The sequence below is a fragment of the Kogia breviceps genome, chromosome 14 (genome assembly GCF_026419965.1).
Source record: "Kogia breviceps isolate mKogBre1 chromosome 14, mKogBre1 haplotype 1, whole genome shotgun sequence".
Lineage (NCBI taxonomy): Eukaryota > Metazoa > Chordata > Mammalia > Artiodactyla > Physeteridae > Kogia > Kogia breviceps.
The window spans coordinates 21,195,327-21,217,528 of record NC_081323.1 but is presented as its reverse complement, the minus strand read 5'-3'; the positions used below and the strand labels follow the sequence as shown (position 1 = coordinate 21,217,528).

At 41.6% G+C, this 22,202-nt stretch overlaps 1 protein-coding gene across 5 annotated transcripts in view; it reads left to right on the top strand.

Moving 5' to 3' along the window:
- RPRD1B (regulation of nuclear pre-mRNA domain containing 1B) overlaps positions 1-22,202 on the top strand; it is a 92,913-nt gene that overhangs the window by 48,079 nt on the left and 22,632 nt on the right. For 2 of the 5 annotated variants that reach the window (XM_059038925.2, XM_059038922.2), the window contains one exon: positions 6,913-9,559. The exons of 2 other annotated variants lie outside the window; for them this stretch is intronic. In XM_059038925.2, the coding sequence (XP_058894908.1) occupies positions 6,913-7,062 (150 nt within the window). In that variant the 3' untranslated portion in view covers positions 7,063-9,559. Of the gene's footprint in view, positions 1-6,317; positions 6,409-6,912; positions 9,560-22,202 lie in introns of those variants that run through there. One more of the 5 variants, XM_067013127.1, reaches the window with a different exon arrangement.

Genomic DNA, 22,202 nt, shown 5'->3' with positions numbered 1-22,202 from the left:
GACTTCCTCTTTTACCTGTATCTTGCATTTTACTCAGCAGCTCCAGCCCTGCTGTGACACCCCATGATGTATCATTTTGAGGTGTCTCCGCTGCCACTAAGTCATATGGAGCATGGAGCTGGGTGAGAGAGAGGTGCAAGTCAGTGATGGGCTTTCAACGTTCCCGTGTAGATCCTTGAAGAAAAATTAAAAACAGCATTCTTATTTTCAGTCCAAAGATCTATAGGTTGTATTTTCCCTTAAAAAAATGAATGAAAGAAAGAGAAATTAATTAACTAATTGGGATTTAAGTAGAAGCTGTGACTTCTACGTGTAGATCCTGTGAGCCTTAGTGGCAAGAGGTGAGCCTCCTGGCAGGACGAGGGGGCTGAGTGGGCAGTTAAGTAATCTTAGGGCAAGGATCAGCTTCCCCTTTCTGCCTGGCTCTCTCTACCCTTCAGGCGATGAAGCCATTCTTTGACTTTGAAGCCGTTCTCTGAACAAGGCCCTTCATAAACTTCTTCATGCATAATAACCCTTTATGATTCTTAATTGGAAGTAGCCAAGCAGTGGGTGATTTTTTATATACCGTATGTCCTATAGCACAACAGGGCGAGATAAAGGAACACATGAGTCTTGTTACTGGAAATCTTTTCAAACCAAGCCCCTGCCTGTGGTGTTATTTCTAACATAATATTTGTTACGTAAATACTTCTTAGCAAGAAAAAAGTAACAGTGTTTACATTTTGATCGGTATCTCTTAACATGAGTTGCTAGAGGAGATGCCTCTAATTTTGTTTGTTTTGAAAATGAAATTCCTGTGGAAAGGTCACTGTGATGTCGGACCCTGTCATTTCTAACCATCTTATCCCCAAGCTCATCTGCAGCATGTCAGATTTGGCTTACCGCTCTAACAAAAAAAGGCAAGGAATGTGTCACCCTTGCTTCCTTCAGCCAGTTGTCTTGGTACTACTCCATGCTGGACTGTGTTCCCACAGAGTCAGCTGGATCCCTAGGAAGCAGGGGGATGTTGGACACATTTTCTCCCTCTGGTTTGAAGAGCCTGTGAGGCAAGATTCCAGAGCTTTGTCAGGACCATAAATCCTCGGCATTATCTTAGAACTACGCGTTGGGCCTTTACCTTCTATGTTTTAAACATTTCTTGGCAGTCAGATAAACCCAGACAATTCCTCACAGGTGCCTGCTTTCCCCTCCACCTCCTCTCCTCAAGGATCCTGAAACAGGGCAGTTGTAACAGCAAATCTGGTGCAACTCCTGCCTGTTTCATGGCTCCCCATGGCCTCTCTAGGGTGGCGTGGGGTTTGCTGCAGTAGGTGCCTGTAGAAGAACGGAGGATTCAGCTCAACCCATCACCTCTGCCACCACCCCAGTATAAATTATGCATGAGCAGGGAAGGAAAAGCAACAGCTGCCTGGGTTTGCCTTGTCTTTTCTTGCTTAAGGTAGGTAGTGGAGGAAGAGGCAAGTGTCTGAAGACAAGAGTACGAAAAAGAGCCGTGTGAAGTGTGGGTGAAGGTGAATTAGCTGGTAGGGAGAGAAGACTGATGAGCAGGAGTGGTGCAGCGGCGTCATCTGCTGTTGTAAATGGTACAGGGCTTGATCTCGAATTCCTGTACCAGGCAGGGGAGCATGAGCCTTCGGTTAAAGGCTAAGTCCTCTGTTACAAGTGTAAGGTATTTTAAACAAGGAGCATGTGACCACCTTGCCACGTCATTTGTCTGAATGGTACTTGGTGTGCTGAAGAGACTGGGGGATGCAGCGCACTTAAATGAGTCAAACGAACTTGAATGGGTCTCATCACTTTGAAGTTGGTTTTCATGGTATCATGAAAGGAAGCCTGGATTTCTGCTGAGCCCAGGAGTTGTTGAGGGCATGGTTTGGAACCTTGTAGCAGCAGAGCTTGTGGACCGCAGTTGTCAGAAGGCAGGCTAGTGGGTTGAGAAAAAAGATTCTTGGATTCTCCTGAGGTCTGTTCCCTTTGCCCGTCCAGAACCTAAGAGAATAACTGGAAAGGCAGCTATCAAGGGAGTGCCGTGACCCGACCGGCAGACTCTTCACAGGGACCACCGGGGAACTCCCTGTTTTAATAGTTTTAAAAGCAGTCTTTACCTGTATTTAGATATTTAGAGTATATATCTAGTCACTCTTGCTGATACATTTTAACCTCTTGTCCGATTGGTCATTTTTTTTGAAGGCTATTTTTTAGAACAGTTTTAGGTTCACAGCAAAATTAAGATGAAGGTACAAAGATTTCCCATATACTCCCTATCTGTCCCCAGGTAAGTATAGTCTCCCAACTATCAACATTCTCCAGGTGTGGGATATTTGTTACTCTTGATGAACCTACACTGACACACTAGAATCACCTAAAGTCAGTAGTTCACATTAGGGTTCACATTGGTGTTGTACATTCTGTGGGTTTGGACAAATGTATAATTTATCATTACAGTATTTTCACTACCCTAAAAGTCATCTCTGCTCCACCTGTTCATCCCTGCCTACTTCCCTCCAACCTTTGTCTCCATGATTTTGCCTTTTCCAGAATGTCATATAGTTGGATTCATAACAGTAGTTAGCCTTTTCAGATTGGCTTCTTTCACTAAATGATATGCATTTAAGGTTTCTCCATGTCTTTTCATGGCTTGATAGCTCGTTTCTTTTTAGTGCTGAATAATATGCTGTTGTTTGGATGTACCAAAGTTTATTTATCCATTCACCTACTTAAGGACATCTTCGTTGATTCCAACTTTTGGAAGTTAGGAATAAGGCTGTTATGAACATTCGCATGCGGGTATTTGTGTGGGCATAGATATTCATCTCCTTTGGGTAAATACCAACAAGCGTGATTGCTGGATCATATGGTAAGAGTATGTTTAGTTTTGTAAGAAGCCACCAAATTGTCTTCCAAAGTGGCTGTACCATTTTGCATTCCCACCAGCAATGTATTTGAGAGTTCCTCTTGCTCCACAACCTAACCAACATGTGGTGTTGTCGGTGTTCTGTGCTTTGGCTATTCTAATAGGTGTGGGGTGGTATCTCAACAGTGTTTTAATTTGCATGTCCCTGACGACATGTGATGTCTTTCACAAACATTTTCTCCCAGTCTCTGGCTTGTCTTTTCATTCTCTTGATAGTCTTCTGCAGAGTTGAAATTTTTCATTTTAATGAAGTCCAGCTTGTCAGTTCTTTCATGGATCATGCCATTGGTGTCGTATGTAAAAAGTCATCACCAAACCAAAGACCATTTAGATTTTCTTCTGTGTTACCTTCTAGGAGTTTTATAGTTTTGTGTTTTACTTTTAGGTCTCTGATTCATTTTGAGTTAGTTTTTGTAAAGGATGTAAGATTTGTGTCTAGATCTGGTTTTTTGCATGTGGATGTCCAGTTGTTGAAAATACTATCTTTTCTCCACTGTATTGGCCTTTGCTCCTTTGTCAAAGATTAGTTGATTATATGGGTCTATTTCTGGGCTCTCTACTCTGTTGCATTGATCTGTTTGTTTATTCTTTTGCCAGTATTGCGTTGTTTGGATTACCACAGCTTAAAGTAAGTCTTAGAGTCAGGTAGTTTCTAACTTTGTTCTTCTTTTTTAACATTGTGTTGGCTATTCAGAATCTTTTGCCTCGCCATATAAACTTTAGAATTAGTTTGTCTGTAGCTACAAAATAACTTGCTGTGGTTTTGTTGGGATTGCCTTGGATCTGTAAATCAAGTTGGGAAGAACAGACATCCTAATAGTATTGAGTATTCCTATCCATGAACATGGAATATCTCTCCATTTATTTACTTCTGTGTTCAGTCATCAGAATTTTGTACTTTTCCTCCTATAGATCTTATACATATTTTGTTAGATTTATACTTAAATATTTCATTGTTTGGGGGCTAATGTAAAGGTAATTGGGTTTTAATTTCAAATTCCACTAGTTCATCGCTGGTATATATAGGAAAGCAACTGACTTTTATATATTAACCTTGTATCTTGCAACTCTATGTTTTTTAATCCTTTTCAGTGAATCCCACTTTCATCCTTTCTCTAGTGATGCCCTCCTCCTAGGCTCATGCAACTGCTCTTAAAATAGAAATCCCTATGGGAAGAGAACAAGAAGAAATGCCCATGGCACAAGGAGGTATGAGCATGATCCATCCACTTTCAGAGTGGCCTGAAGAGAGGACTTTAATATGGAACATATTTCCTTTTATTAAAATGAAGTTTCTGTGGTGATATCTAGAATATAATAGCAGCCTAAGCATGATGAGATACCTCTCCACTCTCCTAATCAGGAATAAATGGGATTTTTTTTTTTAAGATTGCCTCAGAAGAGAGTTATTTGAACTTAAGGTAGTGTGGGGGTGTTATCAGATCAATTACCTTTCCTGTTTCAAAAAAATATTTATTATTTATTTATTTAGGCTGTACCAGGTCTTAGTTGCAGCATGTGGACTTCTTAGTTGCGGCATGCATGCGGGATCTAGTTCCCCGACCAGGGATCAAACCCAGGCCCCCTGCATTCGGAGCGCAAGAGTCTTCCCACTGGACTGCCAGGGAAGTCCCAGCCACCTTTCCTTTTGACTTCAGGTGGACTTGCTAAATTAGTCTAAGGATTACCCAACAGTGAGGACCCTTGGATTCTGATCTCAGGTCAGCTCACTAGAGACTCAGTGATTTGCAAACTGTTCTTGAGGAATTCCTTCAACTGAAGTGCTCTGTAGCTACCAAGACTGGATGGCTCTGAGTTGAGGTGGCTTTCATTTGTCAGCTTTGGTCAGAGGATTTGGGCAGGGAGCAAGTTACTATTCAGTAACCAGTTTACCTTTTTTGTACCTAGAATTCAGGAGAAGTTAAATAAATGAATCCATGTCCAGTAATAGAGAATTGGTCTTCTCTGTTAATTTCCTGTGAAGTCTGTGAAACCAAAGAAGAAAACTATTTGTGGAGGGAAGGACAGAGAACCTTCACATTTTAGGTCCTCAGATTTGAAAGTAGTTTTCAGTTTCAAGAATGAAAGGTGATTACTTTATTTGGTGCGCTTGTGCATGATATTATCTTTTATATATTGTTAATTCATTGGTCAACTGTGTAGACACGTACTGTTTACGGGGCACTGCTGGGCATAGTGGATGCTGGGTGAAGCATATAGGTCTGGTCCTAGCCTCCTGACGCTTACTAGTTTGATGGAGGGGTCACTATCAATAATGAACGTAAGTTATTATTTTAGTTGTATTAAGTCTACGAAGGTAAAAAATGGGGTGCCAGGAGAGCTTACTTTCTTAACCTGTCCCTTGTCTGTTCGTTTGATGGCTTGTGTGAGCAGCTTTCATTTCAGGTGGAAGGCTGACCGCCACCAGTCATGTAGGGGTGGAGCCTCCCCGCCCATTTCCCCATTCCCCTCTTCCACTCCTTGCTTGGAATTTGTCTTTACAACTCAAAGTAAGTGTTGTTCATTTAACCTTTTTCCTGTCTTATCACTCTTCCTAGGAGTGCTTAAGCTTATGCCCTCAAACCCTTTGCCTCTCTAAGTGTGCATAGGTGTCTGGCATGAAGGAATCTGGAACTTGAAGAAAAACCTGACGGGCGGTCCCGTTCCTTCAGTTTTCAGATAAAGAAGGATGACGGAAAGGAGGGAACATGGCCAGAGTCACACAGAAACTAAAAGAGCCAGAACTAAACCCAGGGCTTTGCGTCTCAGCCCAGTGCTTTCTGTTACCTTCCTGCAGGAGACGCTTTAGTCACCAAGGGCCCAGCCTCAGGAACCTCCTTATCTTTGCAGAAACACCAAGTAGGGTGACACAGTTAGAGGGAAAAAGTCAAGCCCCGAAGGGGTTGTAAACCACAGATCTCACATGGCCCGGAGTTGTTACTCCATACAGATTTACCAAGAAGACCTTTTAGCTGGGAGCCGAGGAAAGAAAACAGTATATTCAGTTCCTGTCATCAGGGGAGTCATATTTTAGGGGAACATAGAAGCCTTGTATGTATGGAGAGAGTACCTAAGAGCAGTCTGTTAGGGGCGCAGTGCACAGGAAGGCCAGTGGAGATGGGGACCAGTGTCTTGGATAAGGAGGAAAGATTTTTCTAGAGCAGTGGGACTCAGCAAGTAGGCGAAGGAGTGGGGTCGGGACTTTGCCAGGACCAGGAGAGGAGAGAGATCCCTTCAGTCTTGAGGGGAATCCTGAACAAACGGCCTGTGTAAGCTCTGGCATGTGCATGGGGGGTTGGGAAGTTGTAAGAAGTAACATTTGGGCAGGAGCTAATTTTAGAAGACCTTGCTGCTGGGAACAGTCATGGAGATAGTGCCCTGCCATGCTTCCCTTTCTCAGAGGAGTGACTTGAAAGCTGGGCTTCTGGAAGATAAGTCTGTTCAGGGGAGTCTACTAGAAGGCGTCAGCCGGGCCTTGCTGCAGTTCTCAGGTATGGAACAAGGAAGTCCTGGACACAGGCGGTGGCAGTGGGAATTTTGAGCTTCTGTGGTAGTCCTTGTCTACGAAGATAATAACTCTGGGTTAATCTAAATTTAACACACAAGATATAGCTTTATAGTGGTTTTCCTAGCCATGTCTAGGTGGAGTTTTCAAAATGATTGTAAAGCTTAGGCTTTATTTTATTTTATAAAGTATTCTGAAATAAGAACCAAAAACACTGCAAGTACAATACATCACTTTTTACTTCCAAATCTCAAGTGCTTAGTTGAATACCATTTCATTCACTGTTGCCAGTATTGAACTCTTGAGCTTTCCTTTTTTTATTTAAAGTTTTGCCTTTTGAGAGTTTGAATGAATGTTTAGCTCAATGGGGGAGGGGCTGTCTGGTGAGGAGCACACAGAGCAAGAAGGTGAGAGTATCTGTATCTGCCCTTTAAACCTGACCATCAGCACACACAGACTTAACTGCATTGTGTTCTCTTTGTCTCCTTAGGAATATAAACAGAAGCTTGCTCGGGTAACCCAGGTCCGCAAGGAACTCAAGTCCCATATTCAGAGCTTGCCAGACCTCTCGTTGCTACCCAACGTCACAGGGGGCTTGGCCCCTCTGCCCTCTGCTGGTGACCTGTTTTCAACTGACTAAGGCAGGTGTCATGCCCCAGGCTCCCATCTGTACCAGCAGAAAGAAGAGGGCAAGTCATGGTTGGAAATAACCTAGTAGCCCCTGGTTCTATCCCTCTTTCTGCTCGGCCCCCCCAGCCTCAAGAAAGAACCGCAGGGTCTGATTCTCCTCTCCAGCCTCTCCTGTTGAGCACAATTGAGGACAGTGGCGAATGGAATCCAGTTTAGATTTATATTTGGAAAACATACAAACTCACTTCATGTTCCTATGCCCCTGTTGGTTTCCCATTCTTAGCTCTCTCTTTATACCCAAGAAATTATGAAAATCATGTGTAGAAGAATCTTGTCTCACGACAGCATTGTGTCATGAAAGCAGCTTCTCCTTTCTGAGTTGGGCTTGTTCAAGTTCACTTGAACTTCCACTGAGGGACTCAATTCTGGAGTCGTTGGCTTTCCTGGCTGCCATCCACCCCAGAGACTGGAGGCACAACGGTTGAGCAGCTTTGCCATAAAGAGTTTGCCAAATCTCGGATCCTCCCTTACTGTGACTTCTAGCAATGCGTAGTCAAAGGTTAGGTGCATTTGTGAGCAGACTAGAGGATCTAGCAATAAGATTCAAAGCTGATCTGGGACATCAAGTCATAGTTCAGAGAACGACTAACAGGGATCACAAGCATGAATTAAAAAATAAGTTATTTGCTTTAGGTTCCTCTCCATCAACCTTCCCAGGCTGCACTTATCAAGGGCGCCACCCACTGTTAGAGAGCACGTTCCTAGAAACATGATCTTTGCCCCAGTTGGTTGTGAAGGCGGTTGTTAGAAATGGCACTGTGGGCCCCCAAAGCTAAAGGCATTCTGGGAGTCCAGGCTCTGGGTGGGTGTTGCTTTGACCCTTTCTTTTGGGGAGCCGGGCACACACTAACATTTATTTCACTGCGTGGGCACATGTCCACAGCATGGTGACTAAACTTGAAAATCTCCCCTGCAAATATGACACTCTGTGCATGCTTGTCTGTCCTTCAGTTCACACCACTGCACGTGTCCTTGTGCCCCTAGGAGGAGGAGTACTTTATGTCAGATGTTACTGAATAGCTCATCTCGGGAAGGGGGAAAGTGAGGGATATTAATTGGGGGTCTTAATTCCATTATCATGCTAGCTGACATTATGACTATATAATGTAGTTAGAGAGGATTGTTACTGCTTTTAGTAAAGGTTAGGCCTGCTGACTGTAAGTCATGCTAATTTGGCAGGCTAATTTTTGACATTGGAAAGGGCAGAAAACAATTTGCCCCAATAGTGTAATAGGAATTATAGCCCAGAGGCTGAAATCTAAAAGCTATAAAAAGGAATTCAGTGGAGGGGGCTTCAGAATCTCCATTATTTTGAGTTGCTCTTTTCAGGATTACCAAAAAGCCAATCACATGTAATTTTACATGTTCAGTGTGTTAGAACATAATGTCTGTTTTTAAAAGTGTAACAGGCTTCCCTTCAAGAAGCTTTCCTGCCTGCCATGAAGTGAAAATGATAAAAAGTCATAGCAGGTATGCAGTTTAACTCTGTAGAACCTAGTAGCATTTAAGCTCTTTTTCAGATTGAATACGGTCTGTGTGTTGTTTGCATATTGACACTGCCTGTTGTACTGTCATTATTAAATTAATGAGTCTATATATAAAGTTTTTCTCCCAGAGGCCATAGGGCAGTAAATGACTTTACTAAAATTGAAAAATAAATTCCAGTCTTTGCTGTTTCTGCATATAAGCCCCCTCTCCACGTGGTGTGCTGCTTTAGTCCCGCAGATGAGCTTGCTTCTGAACAGACCCATCTTGCACAAACTCTGTGCTTTCTTCCACCAAGGAAGCCAAGTCTTACCGGCCACAAACCAGCCAAAAAGGTGGAGTAGATATCTGCTCTCATCAGCTAGATGAAAATGTTATAACGTAATGGGTTTTGCCCACTGCTCTGTTTTATCTGATTGAGTCTTTGACTAGAAATTGGTGCATAATGATTACAGCAAGAGCAAGAAATGAAACTGTAGCAATTATGTAAATGAATGTGTTGGCCTCTTAACACCTGTTACTAGTGGACTTCCTGTAAGGAAGTTAGTTCTGTTTTTTTTTGTTTTTCAAGGAAATGCTTTTGTTTTTTAACTCTTAATTCTCCCACATCCTCCCCAGGAGTGCTTTTTACTTCATTTGTTTAATTTAAATGAACCTTTCTCCTTGTATGTGTGAGGTGATCTGGCAGGGCAGGGTGGGTGGATTTTGTTCTCTGTTCTCCTATACTTAGGGCATCCATCGGCCTCCAGGACCTTTCCTTTAGGTCTTCTTCCTCAGAAAGTCTTCAATCTTCCCTTATTTTTTGTTCTTTTTTTTTTCTTAAAGAGTATTTTTAAAGCTTAAATTTGTATATTAATTTAGGACTTTATTTAGAAGTATAGGCTGCCATTGGCGGTAGCAGTATATTCTGAAATGTCTCATAGATATATATTTTTGAATAAAGATGGTGTTGTTGAACGACATTGTGTAATGTTTCTTTTCCCTCCCCTGTTAGGGAACACCCAAAGCTTTGTTTGTAATCAGTGGGTAATTAGTAATCATCAATAGAGATTGTGCTGTCTCTGCAGAGTCTTGTCTCTTAGGAGTTTTTGTGACTTTTGAGTAGCCCATAGATACTCAGCACTTAGATAGTATTTTTTGGTTCTTTCCAGGGGGTTAATTAGCTTTAATTAGCCAATTCACACAGTACACAGGCGAGATACCATCATAGTTTTATCTTCATTGTACAGAAGTGGGATTGATGGAGAGAGGTTAAATGACTCTTTCCCTAGTACCACGCGGTCTCCGACAGATGAAAACTTGGAAGTTCTTTGATTTCAGCACTTCTGTTCATACCACTAGGCCTCCTAAGAGAGATTTGATTTTGGCAGTACGGTGAAAACCACTCTGAACAGTAAAATAAACATGTGAGATAATTGCAAACCCAAGTGGTATGTCTTTTAAAAACATTTTTGGTTGGTTTCTTTTCATTTTTAAATCCAGTGAGAGCATATTGACTATTATTGGTTAAAACTCAAAATAACAAAAAATGGTTTGAAATACTTTCCCTTGAAGCAACTGATATGTTTCGAAGGATGATTTTAACCTTTCTTATTGGGTGAGGGCAGCATTTACCAAAAGAAGTACAGTTACCAGTTTATTCTGTTTATCTCACGACGCAAAAAAACTGCTGTAGGGGCTTCCCTGGTGGCGCAGTGGTTGAGAGTCCGCTTGCCGTTGCAGGGGACACGGGTTCGTGCCCTGGTCCGGGAGGATCCCACATGCCACGGAGCGGCTGGGCCCATATGAGCCATGGCCGGTGGGCCTGCGCGTCCGGAGCCTGTGCTCCGCGATGGGAGAGGCCACAACGGTGAGAGGCCCGCGTACCTCAAAAAAAAAGAAAGAAACAAAACAAAACAAAACTGCTGTAGCCCTGGTCCTTCAAGGCTAAATGCAACCCAAGGTGAAGATCAGATTTGGAAGTTGAGACTATGCATTAACCAAGTTCTGTCTTAAAATATAAAGGTTGAATGTAATATGTGAATCTCGGGAGACAAGATCTCCTTCAGGAGACAAGATCTCTTCTTCTCCCAGGTTTCATGGCCTAGTTAATGTCTTCACTCCTGCCTATAAATAGTAAGTCCATAATTCCTCTGGTTTAATTAGCACTTCAGGCTACAAAATGTGACTCTGAGGTCCTCAGAGCTGAGGATGAAACTGACTACCCAAGAGTTCATGAATCTGTCAGAATGCTTAACCTCTGTGATTAGAGCCATTAGCAGTGTGACCTTCCTAGGCAAGGTGCTTTTTTCCTCTCTGGGCCTCAGTTTTCTTATCTTTGAAGTGTATTGGACTAAATTGTTTCTGGACACCCGCCGGCCCTAAAGCATATGATTGTTGTCTTGCAGGAGAAGAATGCAGGACTGAAGTCTGAGAATCCTGGATGACATTTGCTGGGTTCTCAATAGTATTTGATAGATAGAGTAATAATATCATTGTGCTGTATACGCCTATTTTTTTAAAAGTTTACATGGAATCCTGGAGACTAGGAAGATGAGAGTAAACACAGTAGTTCACTGTCTGGGGACAAACAGTCTGCATTTGGTTTATTTGAGATCTTTAAGAAAAAGCCACCCTCCAACCTGGTTTGCTATCTTGCTTTCTCTTAAGATCATTCATCTAGCTAAACTCATTTCTCATCGCCACCTCTTGGGATTTTCCATTTAAAAATCATTTTTCCACTCTGAGGCACAGATTCAATTAAGAATCCTTTATTCTCCTGTACAGTATATTAGGACTCGCACAGCTTTATCTAGTGTTGGAAGCCCAGTTTGTTCAATTTGTTAAGACTCTGAGACAGTTATTTTACATTAAGAATTCACTTCTACCCCTGGTTTGAGAAATCTTAAAATTAACAGGATGCATTAGAATTTACCTAATACTTTTTACAAGTAAGAGGCAGCTGTAGCAAATGATAACCCCCATCTTCTGATCTCCTCTCACTGTGATGACCTTCGGCAAGTCCCTCAGCCTTTCAGGACCTCAGCTGCTGCTTAAAGGAGATGAGTGAGGTTGACTAACCGATGAAGTCCTTTCCAGATCTAAAGTTCTGTGACTAGGCTTTCAGAATACTTCTTCCTCTTGAGAATCTTATTAATAATACCTCACTCTGTAGATTTTTAAAAGCCAGTTATCTGTATGAACTTCATGAAATCGATAAGGTAGTTATAAGCATACCTATTAATAACTTTAAATGAGATGTTTGTAAAAAGGACCTAGTACAATGTCAGGGACAGAGTAGGGGCTCAATAGTAGCTGTTACTACATTCAAGTGATTGTAGTTATTTAAATGCACATGTAACAAGAGGTTAAAATAGATGTTTTTTGCAAGGCAGCAATAGATACCACATAAGTATACCACATGCTGTATTTATAATGAAGATGGTCGAAAACCTGTAGCCCTCTTAAACCCTCTCACCCACATCAAGGATATAAAAGAAGAGTTAAGAGTTGAAGAAGGAGAATTTTTGGTGGGGATCTCTTTGAAGAGAGCCATTTGTGTGTTTGGAGCCTCCTCAGCAAGAGTAATGGGTGCCAGGTGCCCCTCACCTCAAGGCTAGGGAAAAGGGCCTCACTGGAGCTTAATGTGCATCCCCTGTAGGGCGACAATCTGATAGACTATACAGACCCCAGCCGGGAGAAATCGAAAGGATGAGATACCAGTGGCCGGCTGGGTGCTTTGATGATGGAGCAAAGGAGAGGTGGCAGAGGTGGGTGCAGCCTCCACTCCCAGAGCTTGTTGGGCTGGGGATGTGTCTCTGCCTCCCAAAGACCAGATGTGGGCTGCGTGCAAGAGAACTGGCACGCGGTCATCTCAGAGCCTGAGCAAGGGGCGAGGGTTTCCTCCAGGAGATGAACTTCCAACTCGCGGAGCTGATGAAGGATCAAAAAGCAGAGTCATGGGGGAAGTCGTCACCCGTGAGGGCTCCCTGGGGGCATAAAGATGGCATGACAGGGAGAGAGGAGAGGACGGATGAGCCACCCTGAGGAGCGTTGGAGGAGCCCACGTGAGAGAGACAGTTAAACTCTTGCCAAGTCAGTGCCCAGTCACCACAAAGCCTCAACTAAGGATGTTTTCTTGCTTTGCCTTCATTTCCTCACTCCCACGGCCCTACCCCTGGAGGGTCAGAAACCTTAATACACAAAGAAGGCCTCACTTCCCTGATGCTGGCTTGTTTGTGGTCTGCAGCAGGCCCAGAGAAGGCCTCAACTTCAAATGATAAGCCATTTTGATTATAATGGAATTGGATGTTTAAGTTTCTGAACTGAGACTGTTTTGCATCTTAAATGTGACTACAGGATGATATGATGATGATGATGTAAGATTGACTAGAGAAGTTGTAGTCGCCTGATTTTCTTCTAGAGCTAAGGGATACGCTAGTCCCACAAGTTGGATTTCACGAGACGGTAGGAGACAAAAAGTTGCTTTGTGATTGTAATTCCACAAGCCTACTTGTTTATCGCAATGGTTACACGTATTTATTTTATGACCTTTAATTCTTTTTTTTTAATTTTTAAATTTTATTTTTGACTGCTTTGGGTCTTTGTTGCTGCGCACGGGTTTTCTGTAGTTGCGGCGAGCGGGCGCTCCTCTTTGTTGCTGTGCTCAGGCTTCTCATTGCGATGGCTTCTCTTTTTGGGGAGCACTGGCTCTAGCTTCAGTAGTTGTGGCACATAGGCTCAGTAGTTGTGACTCGCGGGCTCTAGAGCACAGGCTCAGTAGTTGTGGTGCACAGGCTTAGTTGCTCCGTGGCATGTGGGATCTTCCCAGACCAGGGCTCGAACCCACGTCCCCTGCATTGGCAGGCGGATTCCTAACCACTGCGCCACCAGGAAAACCCGACCTTTAATTCTTGATTCATTGTTTTATTTTTGTTATCTTAAAAAGTTCCATTTCCACATCTTCAATTTGTTTCTTAATTAGTAAGTTCAAGAATTATCCTTTTCTGTGTATTTGAACACTTTTTTTTTTTTTTTTTTTTTTTTGCGATACGGAGGCCTCTCACTCCTGTGGCTTCTCCCATTGCGGAGCACAGGCTCTGGACACTCAGGCTCTGGCCGTGCAGGCTCTGCGGCCATGGCTCACGGGCCTAGCTGCTCCAGGGCATGAACCCGTGTCCCCTGCATCGGCAGGTGGACTCTCAGCCACTGCGCCACCAGGAAAGCCCTGAACACTTTTTAAAATTGTAGTAAAATGCACAATACAGATTAACCATTTTAGCCATTTTAAAAGTGTACGATTCATTGGTATTTAATACATTCACGATGTTGTGCAACCATCACAACCTAGTTTTAGAATATCTTCTTCCCCTCAAAAGGAAACCCCATAGTCATTAAGCAGTCACTCCTCTCAACCCCTGGCAACCACTAATTTGCTTTTTCTCTTTGTGAAATTGCCTATTCTGGATATTTAATATAAATGGAATTTTATAACGTGTGATCTTTGCGCCTGGCTTTGTCCATTCACCATAGTGTTTTCAACATTCATTCATGTTATAGCATTTATCAGAATTTTATTTTTTTAATGGTTGAACAATATTCCATTGTATGGATATCCATCAATATTTATCAGTCAGTTGATGGACATTTGAGTTGTTTTTATCTTCTGTTGTCAATAGTGTTGCTATGAATATTCTTGTACAAATTTTTGTTTGAACACCTGTTTTCAATTCTTTTAGATACATACCTTGGAGTGGAAATCCTGGGTCATATGATAACTCTGTGTTTAACTATTTGAGGAACCACCAAATGATTTTCCACAATGGCTGCACCATTTACATTTCCATCAGCAATGGATGAGAGTTCCAATTTCTCCACATCCTTGCTGTATTAGGGTTTTCCAGAGAAATAGAATCAATAGGATATTGATATATGTAGGTAGATAGGTAGTTAGGTAGGTAGGTAGATAGATAGATAGATAGGGATTTATTTTAAGGAATTTGCTCACACAGTTGTGGAGGCTTAGTAAGTCCAAAATCTGCAGGGTAGGCCAGCACCTGGAGACCCAAGAAAGAGGTGCAGTTTGAGTTCAAAGACAGTCTGCTGGCATAATTCCTTCTTGCTCAAGGGGAGATGTCAGTCTTTGTTTTATTAAGACCTCTGATGGGTTACCCACATTGTGGAAGGTAATCTGATTTTCTCAAAAGTTCATCATTTAAATGTTAATCTCATCCTAAAAACACCACAGAAACATCCAAAATAATGTTTGACCAAATATAGGGGCACCGTGGCCCAGCCACATAAAATTAACCATCACATTTGCCAACACTTGTTATTTTCCATTTCTAAAATTATAGCTGTGTTGGTGTCCTAGGGCTCCATAAGAAAGTACCACAAACTGGGTAGCTTAAAACAGCTAATTCATTGTCTCACAGTTCTGGAGGCTAGAAATCCAAAATCAAGGTGTTCACAGGGCCATGCTCCCTCCAAGTCACTAGGGGAGGATCCTTCCTTGTCTCCTTCAGTTTCTGGTAGCCCCAGGCATTCCTTGGCTTGTGGTAACATGACTCTAATCTCTGACTCCATCTTCACATGGCCATCTTCCCTCTGTGCCTTTGTCCTAATTTCCCCCTTTTATAAGTAAACCAGTCCTATTAGATTGAGGCCCACCTTAATCACCTCATCTTAACTTGATTACATCTATAAAGTCCTTATTTCCCAATAAGATCAAAGTCTCAGATACCAGGGGTTAGTACTTCAACATATTTTGCAGGTGAGGGAACACAATTCAATCCATTACAATAGCTATCCTAGTGGGTATGAAGTGCCCTCTTGTGGGTTTGATTTGCATTTTCCTAATGACTAATGACATTGTGCTTCTTTTCATGTGCTTAATGTTCTTTGTATATCTTTGGAGAAATGTCTGTTCAGGTCCTTTGCCCATTTTTGAATTGGGTTGTCTCTGTTGTTGAGTTGTAAGAGTTCTTTATATATTTTGGATACTAGACTGTTATCAGATACATGGTTTGCAGATATTTTCTCCTATCTTGTAGGTGTCTTTTCACTCTCTTGATAGTGTCCTTTGATGTATATAAGTTTTAAATTTTGATGAAGTCTGATCTATTTTTTCTTGTGCTGTTTGTGCTTTTGGTGTTATATCTAAGTACACACTGCAGATCCAAGGTCATGAAAGTTTACTCCTATGTTTTCTTCTAGGATTTTACACTTTTAGCTCTTATATTTAGGTCATTGGTGCATTTTTTAGTTAGTTTTTGTGTACGGTGTGAGGTAAGAGTTAACTTCATTCTTGCTTATGGATATTCGGTTATCTCACCCAGTACCATTTGTTGAAGAGATTATATTTTCCCCTTGAGTGGACTTGGCACCCTTGTCAAAATCTTGAAAACACTTTAAAAAGTGAATTTACAGGTTAAGTAATGGGTTGTGTCTTGAGCAATTCGAGTTAACCTTGAAGAACTTTTCCTAGTTCAACTTTTCATAAAATCTTGACAGAGCCTAACTTCCTGGTAGAATTGTGAAACTCAAAAATATTCATGAACTAACTCCCAACACAATTTTCTTTTCTTTTCTTTCTTTTTTTTTTTTTTTTTTTTTTTCCGGTATGCGGGCCTCTCACTGTTGTGGCCTCTCCCGTTGCAGAGCACAGGCTCCGGACGCACAGGCTCAGCGGCCATGGCTCACGGGGCTAGCCGCTCCGTGGCATGTGGGATCTTCCCAGACCGGGGCACAAACCCGTGTCCCATGCATCGGCAGGCGGACTCTCAACCACTGCACCACCAGGGAAGCCCTCCAACACAATTTTCGTAAACTGTCTCTAACAACTTTTTAAAAAAATATTATTTATTTTTAAAATTTTATTTTTTTATACAGCAGGTTCTTATTGGTTATCTATTTTATACATATAAGTGTGTATATGTCAATCCCAGTCTCCCAATTCATCCCACCACCACCACCCTGCCACTTTCCCCCCTTGGTGTCCATACATTTGTTCTCTACATTTGTGTCTATATTTCTGCCTTGCAAACCAGTTCATCTGTCTAACAACTTTTAATGAAGTCACCATCTATTAGTTAAATGATATTTTAAAGTATAAGTCAATGGTGAAAACAACTAGGATAGAGATTTTCAGTTCCACCCATGAAGGATTAAGTGCTGTGGGAATTGCCTTCCACCATAAACAACTAGAAAAGCAGACAAAATATATGAGACAAACGTTTTCAGACGTTGGACATCAGGAAACATTGGGACATCTCAGGGCTGTGACTCCCTGAGAGAAGGAAAACACACAGGAAGAGGTGGATTGCCCATCTTACTCCTTTAGGAATTTTCCAGTCTTCACAGAGATGGGGAACCAGATGCCCACTGTATCACTGAACAGGAAGATGGGTCAGAGTTCAGGAAAACTGAGGCAGCTAAAATTTACATGGAGAAATAACAGAGAGAAGGTAGCTTCATAGAGGCAGAGCTCAGAAGATCCACAGAGGGCTCCTTGACCCTTAGGTAAGTTCTGATCAGGACATTTGTGGGATGAAACTCCATGCCACCAGAGAAAGAAAAAACAGAAAGCAGTAATTCCCAGGGCCAAGTAATTCCCAGGGCTCACATAGATCTGGGAATAGTTGAAGTTTCTGCTAGCCAGAGAAGAGACATTGTAATACACAGTGTTGGACAGAATCCGGAAAAGGTCATGCCTTTGTGGTGGGGCTAAAGTAGTCCTCAAGTAAAGGTTGCTTTTAGCCTGCCATAAAGCAAGCTCAGTATTAATCCTCAAACTGATCTGCAAGTAACTGCTTGGCAGAACAAAGTCCAGCACTGTTTAAAGAAATACAGCAAAACGCAACACTCAATGTAAAGTTTATTATGTTTGGCACAAAAAGAATCACCAAAGTAGCAGAAAAATATGATCAGAACCAAGAGAAAAATAATTCAACAGATCCAAAATGACACAGGTGATAGAATTAGCTGACAAAGATTTTAAACAGATATTATTAACATTATAAATACTCAAGGATATATAAAGGAAAACATGAACATAATGAGGAAAGACATAGAATGTATTTTTAAAAAATCCAAATCAAATTTTTGGAGATGATACATAGACTATCTGAAATTAAAATAAACTGAATGGGATTAACAGCAGAAGAAATTAGACCCTGCAGAAGAAAAGATCAGTGAAATTAAAGACACAGAAATAGATATTATTCAAAATGAAGCACAAAGGGAAAATACTGGAAAAGGAATGAAAAGAGTAGCCTGTGAAACAATACCAACTGTCAGAAATACATACCAGAAGGAGAGGAAAGAGAGAAAGAGACAAAATATATTTGAAGAAATAATGGCCATTCCCCAAATATGATAAAAATGATAAAGGGGCATAGGTCCAAGAAACTCAGTAGTTCTCAATAAGAACAAACATGAAAAAAACCTACATCCTAAGACACATCATAGTGAAATTGCTAAACCACTGATAATGAATAAGAAAAAACATATACCAAGGAACAAAGATCAGAGTAGCAGCAGACTTCTCATCATAAACTATGCAAACCAGAAAGGAATGGCATGACACCTTTAAAGTGTTGAAAGGGGGGGGAAATGTAGAATTCTGTATTTAGCAAAAATGTCCTTAAAAAATGGGTGGGGGTGTGGCCAAGATGGCAGAGTAGGAAGACCCTGAACTCACCTCCTCCCACAGGCATGCCAAAATTATAACTGTTTAGAGAGCAACAATCTACGAGAACAACTTGGAGGCTAGCAAGGCTTTCTTGCTAGCAAGGCTAGCAAGAAAAGATTTTCCACAACTAACGACATTAACTACAACAAGATGGGTAGGAGGGGTGAAGATACAGTAAAGCCAGGATCCACACACCCAGGTAGGTGACCCACATTTGAGAGCATAATCACAACTGCAGAGGTTCTTCCCAAGGAGCGAGAGGTCTGAGCCCCACATCAGGCTACCCAGCCTAGGGGTCCTGCACTGAGAAGATACGCCCTAGAACATTGACTTTGAAGGCCAGTAGGCTTGCATACAGGAGAGCTGGAGAGCTGTGGGAAATAGAGAGTTGGCTCTTAAATGGCACTCACAAAATCTGACACGTTCCAGGTCCCAGTGCAGAGGCAGTAATTTGAAAGGAGGCTGGATCAGACCTTCATGCTGACTTTAGAGACCCTCCTGGAAAGGCAGGAGGTAATTGGGATTCTCCTTGGGCACACAGACACTGGAGGCAGCCATCTGGGGGAGCTTGTTCTACCATGAGGACACTGGTGGTGGCAAGCATCACTTTGCAGTCTTCTCTCTAACCCATTAGTGCCAGGGTTTTACCCACCCACCAGCAGACCAGCACCAGTCCCAGGACCCCCCAAACCAAGCAGTCAGCTGCCCCAGGACCCAACCCTGCCCAGCAGTGGACCAGCAGCCACTGCACAAGGCAAGGCCTGGCAGCCAACCAGACCAGGGCCCAGCACCCCGCTACAAGCACACCCATAGTAGTAGGCCCTGTTACAATAAAAGGGCCCATGCCGCCCACATAGGGGACACCCCTAGAGCATACAGCTCTCGTGACCAGAGGGGAGTGTGATGCTGGGCCCCATAGGACATCTTCTACATAAGGCTGCTTCTTCAAGATAAGGAAACATAACCAACCTATGTAATATACAGAAATAAACACAGGCAAAATGAGAAGACATAGGAATATGTTCCAGATGAAGGAGCAAGACAAAACTCCAGAAGAACTAAGTGAAGTGGAGATAATCAGTTTACGCCCTAAAGAGTTCAAAGTAATGATCATAACGACACTCAACAAACTCAGGAGAAGAATGAATGAATATGTGAGAAGATTAATGAAGAGTGCGAAAATATAAAGAACTAAATAGGGCTGAAGAATACAATAACTGAAATTTTAAAATACACTAGAAGGAAGCAACAGTAGATTAGATGATACAGAGGAACAGAGCAGCGAACTGGAAGACACAGTGAAATTACCCAAGCTGAACAGAACAAAGAAAAAAATAATTTAAAACAATGAAGATAGTTTAAGAGACCTCTGGGTCAACATCAAGCATATTAACATTTCCATTACAGGGGACCCAGAAAGAGAAGGAGGGTTGCTATTTGAAGAGATAATAGCTGAAAATTTTTTTAACCTAGGAAAGGTAACAGACATCTAGGTCCAGGAAGCACAGAAAGTCCCAACTAGATGAACCCAAAAAGGTCCACACCAAGACACATTATTATTAAACTGGTAAAAAAAGAAAGACAGAGAATCTTAAAAGCAGCAAGAGAAAAGCAACCAGTTACATAGAAAGGAACTCCCATTAGACTATCAGCTGACTTTTCAGCAAAACCTTTGCAGGTCAAAAGGGAATAGCATGATATATTTAATGAAAGGAAAAAACCTACAACCAAGAATACTCTACCCAGCAAGACTAATATTTAGATTTGAAAGAGAGATCAGGAGTTTCACAGGGACTTCCCTGGTGGTCCAGTGGTAAAGAATATGCCTTCCAATGCAGGGGATATGGGTTCGATCCCTGGTCGGGGAACTAAGATCCCACATGCCACAGGGCAACTAAGCCCGTGCACCACAACTGTTGAGCTTGTGCACCTCAATGAGAGAGCCCACATGCCGCAAACTACAGATCCCACATGCTCTGGAGCCCATGCTCTACAACTACAGAGCCCATGTGCCCTGGAGCCTGCATGCCACAACTAGAGAGAGAAAACCACACACCACAACTAGAGAGAAGCCTGCACACCACAATTAGAGAGAAGTCTGAGCGCTGCAACAAAGAGACTGCATGCCAAAATGAAAGATTGTGCATGCCTCAACAAAGATCCTGTGTGCTACAACTAAGACCTGACGCAGCCAAAAAAATAAAGAAAATAAATATTTTTTAAAAGTTTCACAGTTAAGCAAAAGCTAAAATAGTTCAGCACTAGCTTTACAAGAAATGTTAAAAGGACTTCTCTAAGCAGAAAAGACTACAACTAGATATATGAAAATTATAAAAGGAAAAATCTTATTGGTAAAGGCAAACATACAGTAAAGGTAGTAGATCAATCACTTATAAAGCTAGCAGGGGTCTTCCCTGGTGGCACAGTGGTTGAGAGTCCACCTGCCGATGCAGGGGACACGGGTTCGTGCCCCAGTCCAGGAAGATACCACATGCTGCGGAGCAGCTAGGCCTGTGAGCCATGGCTGCTGAGCCTGCATGTCTGGAGCCTGTGCTCTGCAACGGGAGAGGCCACAACAGTGAGAGGCCTGCATACCGCAAAAAAAAAAAAAAAAAAAAAAAACTAGGAGGAAGATTAAAAAAAAGTAGTATCTATATCCACAATAAGTAAGGGATAAACAAAACATAAAGATGTAAAATATGATGTCAAAAACATTAAATATGGATAGGAGGAATAAAAATGCTTGGTTGTTAGAATGTGTTGAACTTAAGAGATCATCAGCTTAAAATAATCATATTTATATAGTTATATATGAATCTCATGGTAACCACAAACCAAAAATCTATAATATGCACACCAAAAAAAGAGAAAGGAATTCAAACACAACACTAAAGATAGTCATCAAATCACAAGGGAAGACAACAAAAGAAGAAAAAAGGAACTACAAAAACAACCATAAAACAATAAACAAAATGGCAATAAGTACATACCTATCAATAATTACTATAAATGTAAATGGACTAAATGCTCCATGAAAGACAGAGTGGCTGAATGGATTAAAAAAAACAAGACCCATGTATATGCTGCCTACAAAGACTCACTTTAGATCTAAAGACACACACAGACTGAAAGTGAGGGGATGGTAAATGAATTCCATTCAGATGGAAACTAAAAGAAAGCTGGGGTAGCAATGATTAGATAAAATAGACTTCAAAACAAAGACTAACAAGAGACAAGGAAGGACATTACCTAATGATAAAGGGATCAATCCAACAAAAAGATATAACAATTTAAAATATATATTCACCCACCAGAGGATCACCTAAATACATATGGCAAATAGTGACTATAAAGGGAGAAATTTATAGTAACACAATAATAGAAGGGGACTTTAAACACCCCACTTACATCAATGGACAGATCACCCAGATAGAAAATCAGTAAGAAAACACTGGCCTTGACCAACACATTAGACCAGATTAGCTTAGTAGATATCTTATAGAACATTTTGTCCAAAAGCAGCAAAGTACACATTCTTTTCAAGTGCACATAGAACATTCTTCAGGATAGATCACATGCTGTACCACAAAACAAGTCTCAATAAATTTAAAGATTGAAATCATATCAAGCATCTTTGTTGACCATGATGGTATGAGATGAGAAATAAAATACAAGGAAAAGAAAACTACATAAAACACAAACACATGGTGGCTAAACAGTATGCTACTAAACAAGCAATGGATTGTTAAAGAAATCAAAGAGGAAATTTTTCAAAAACCTGAGCAGGAGAAGGTGTGTGTGAACAATTTGGTGAAAAGAGGTTAATACCCAAAATATATAACTCATATCAAAAAAACAACCCTATTTTTTTTTAATGGGCAGAGGAAAAAAAAAGGACAGAGCACCTGAATAGAACTTTTTTTCCAAAGAAGACA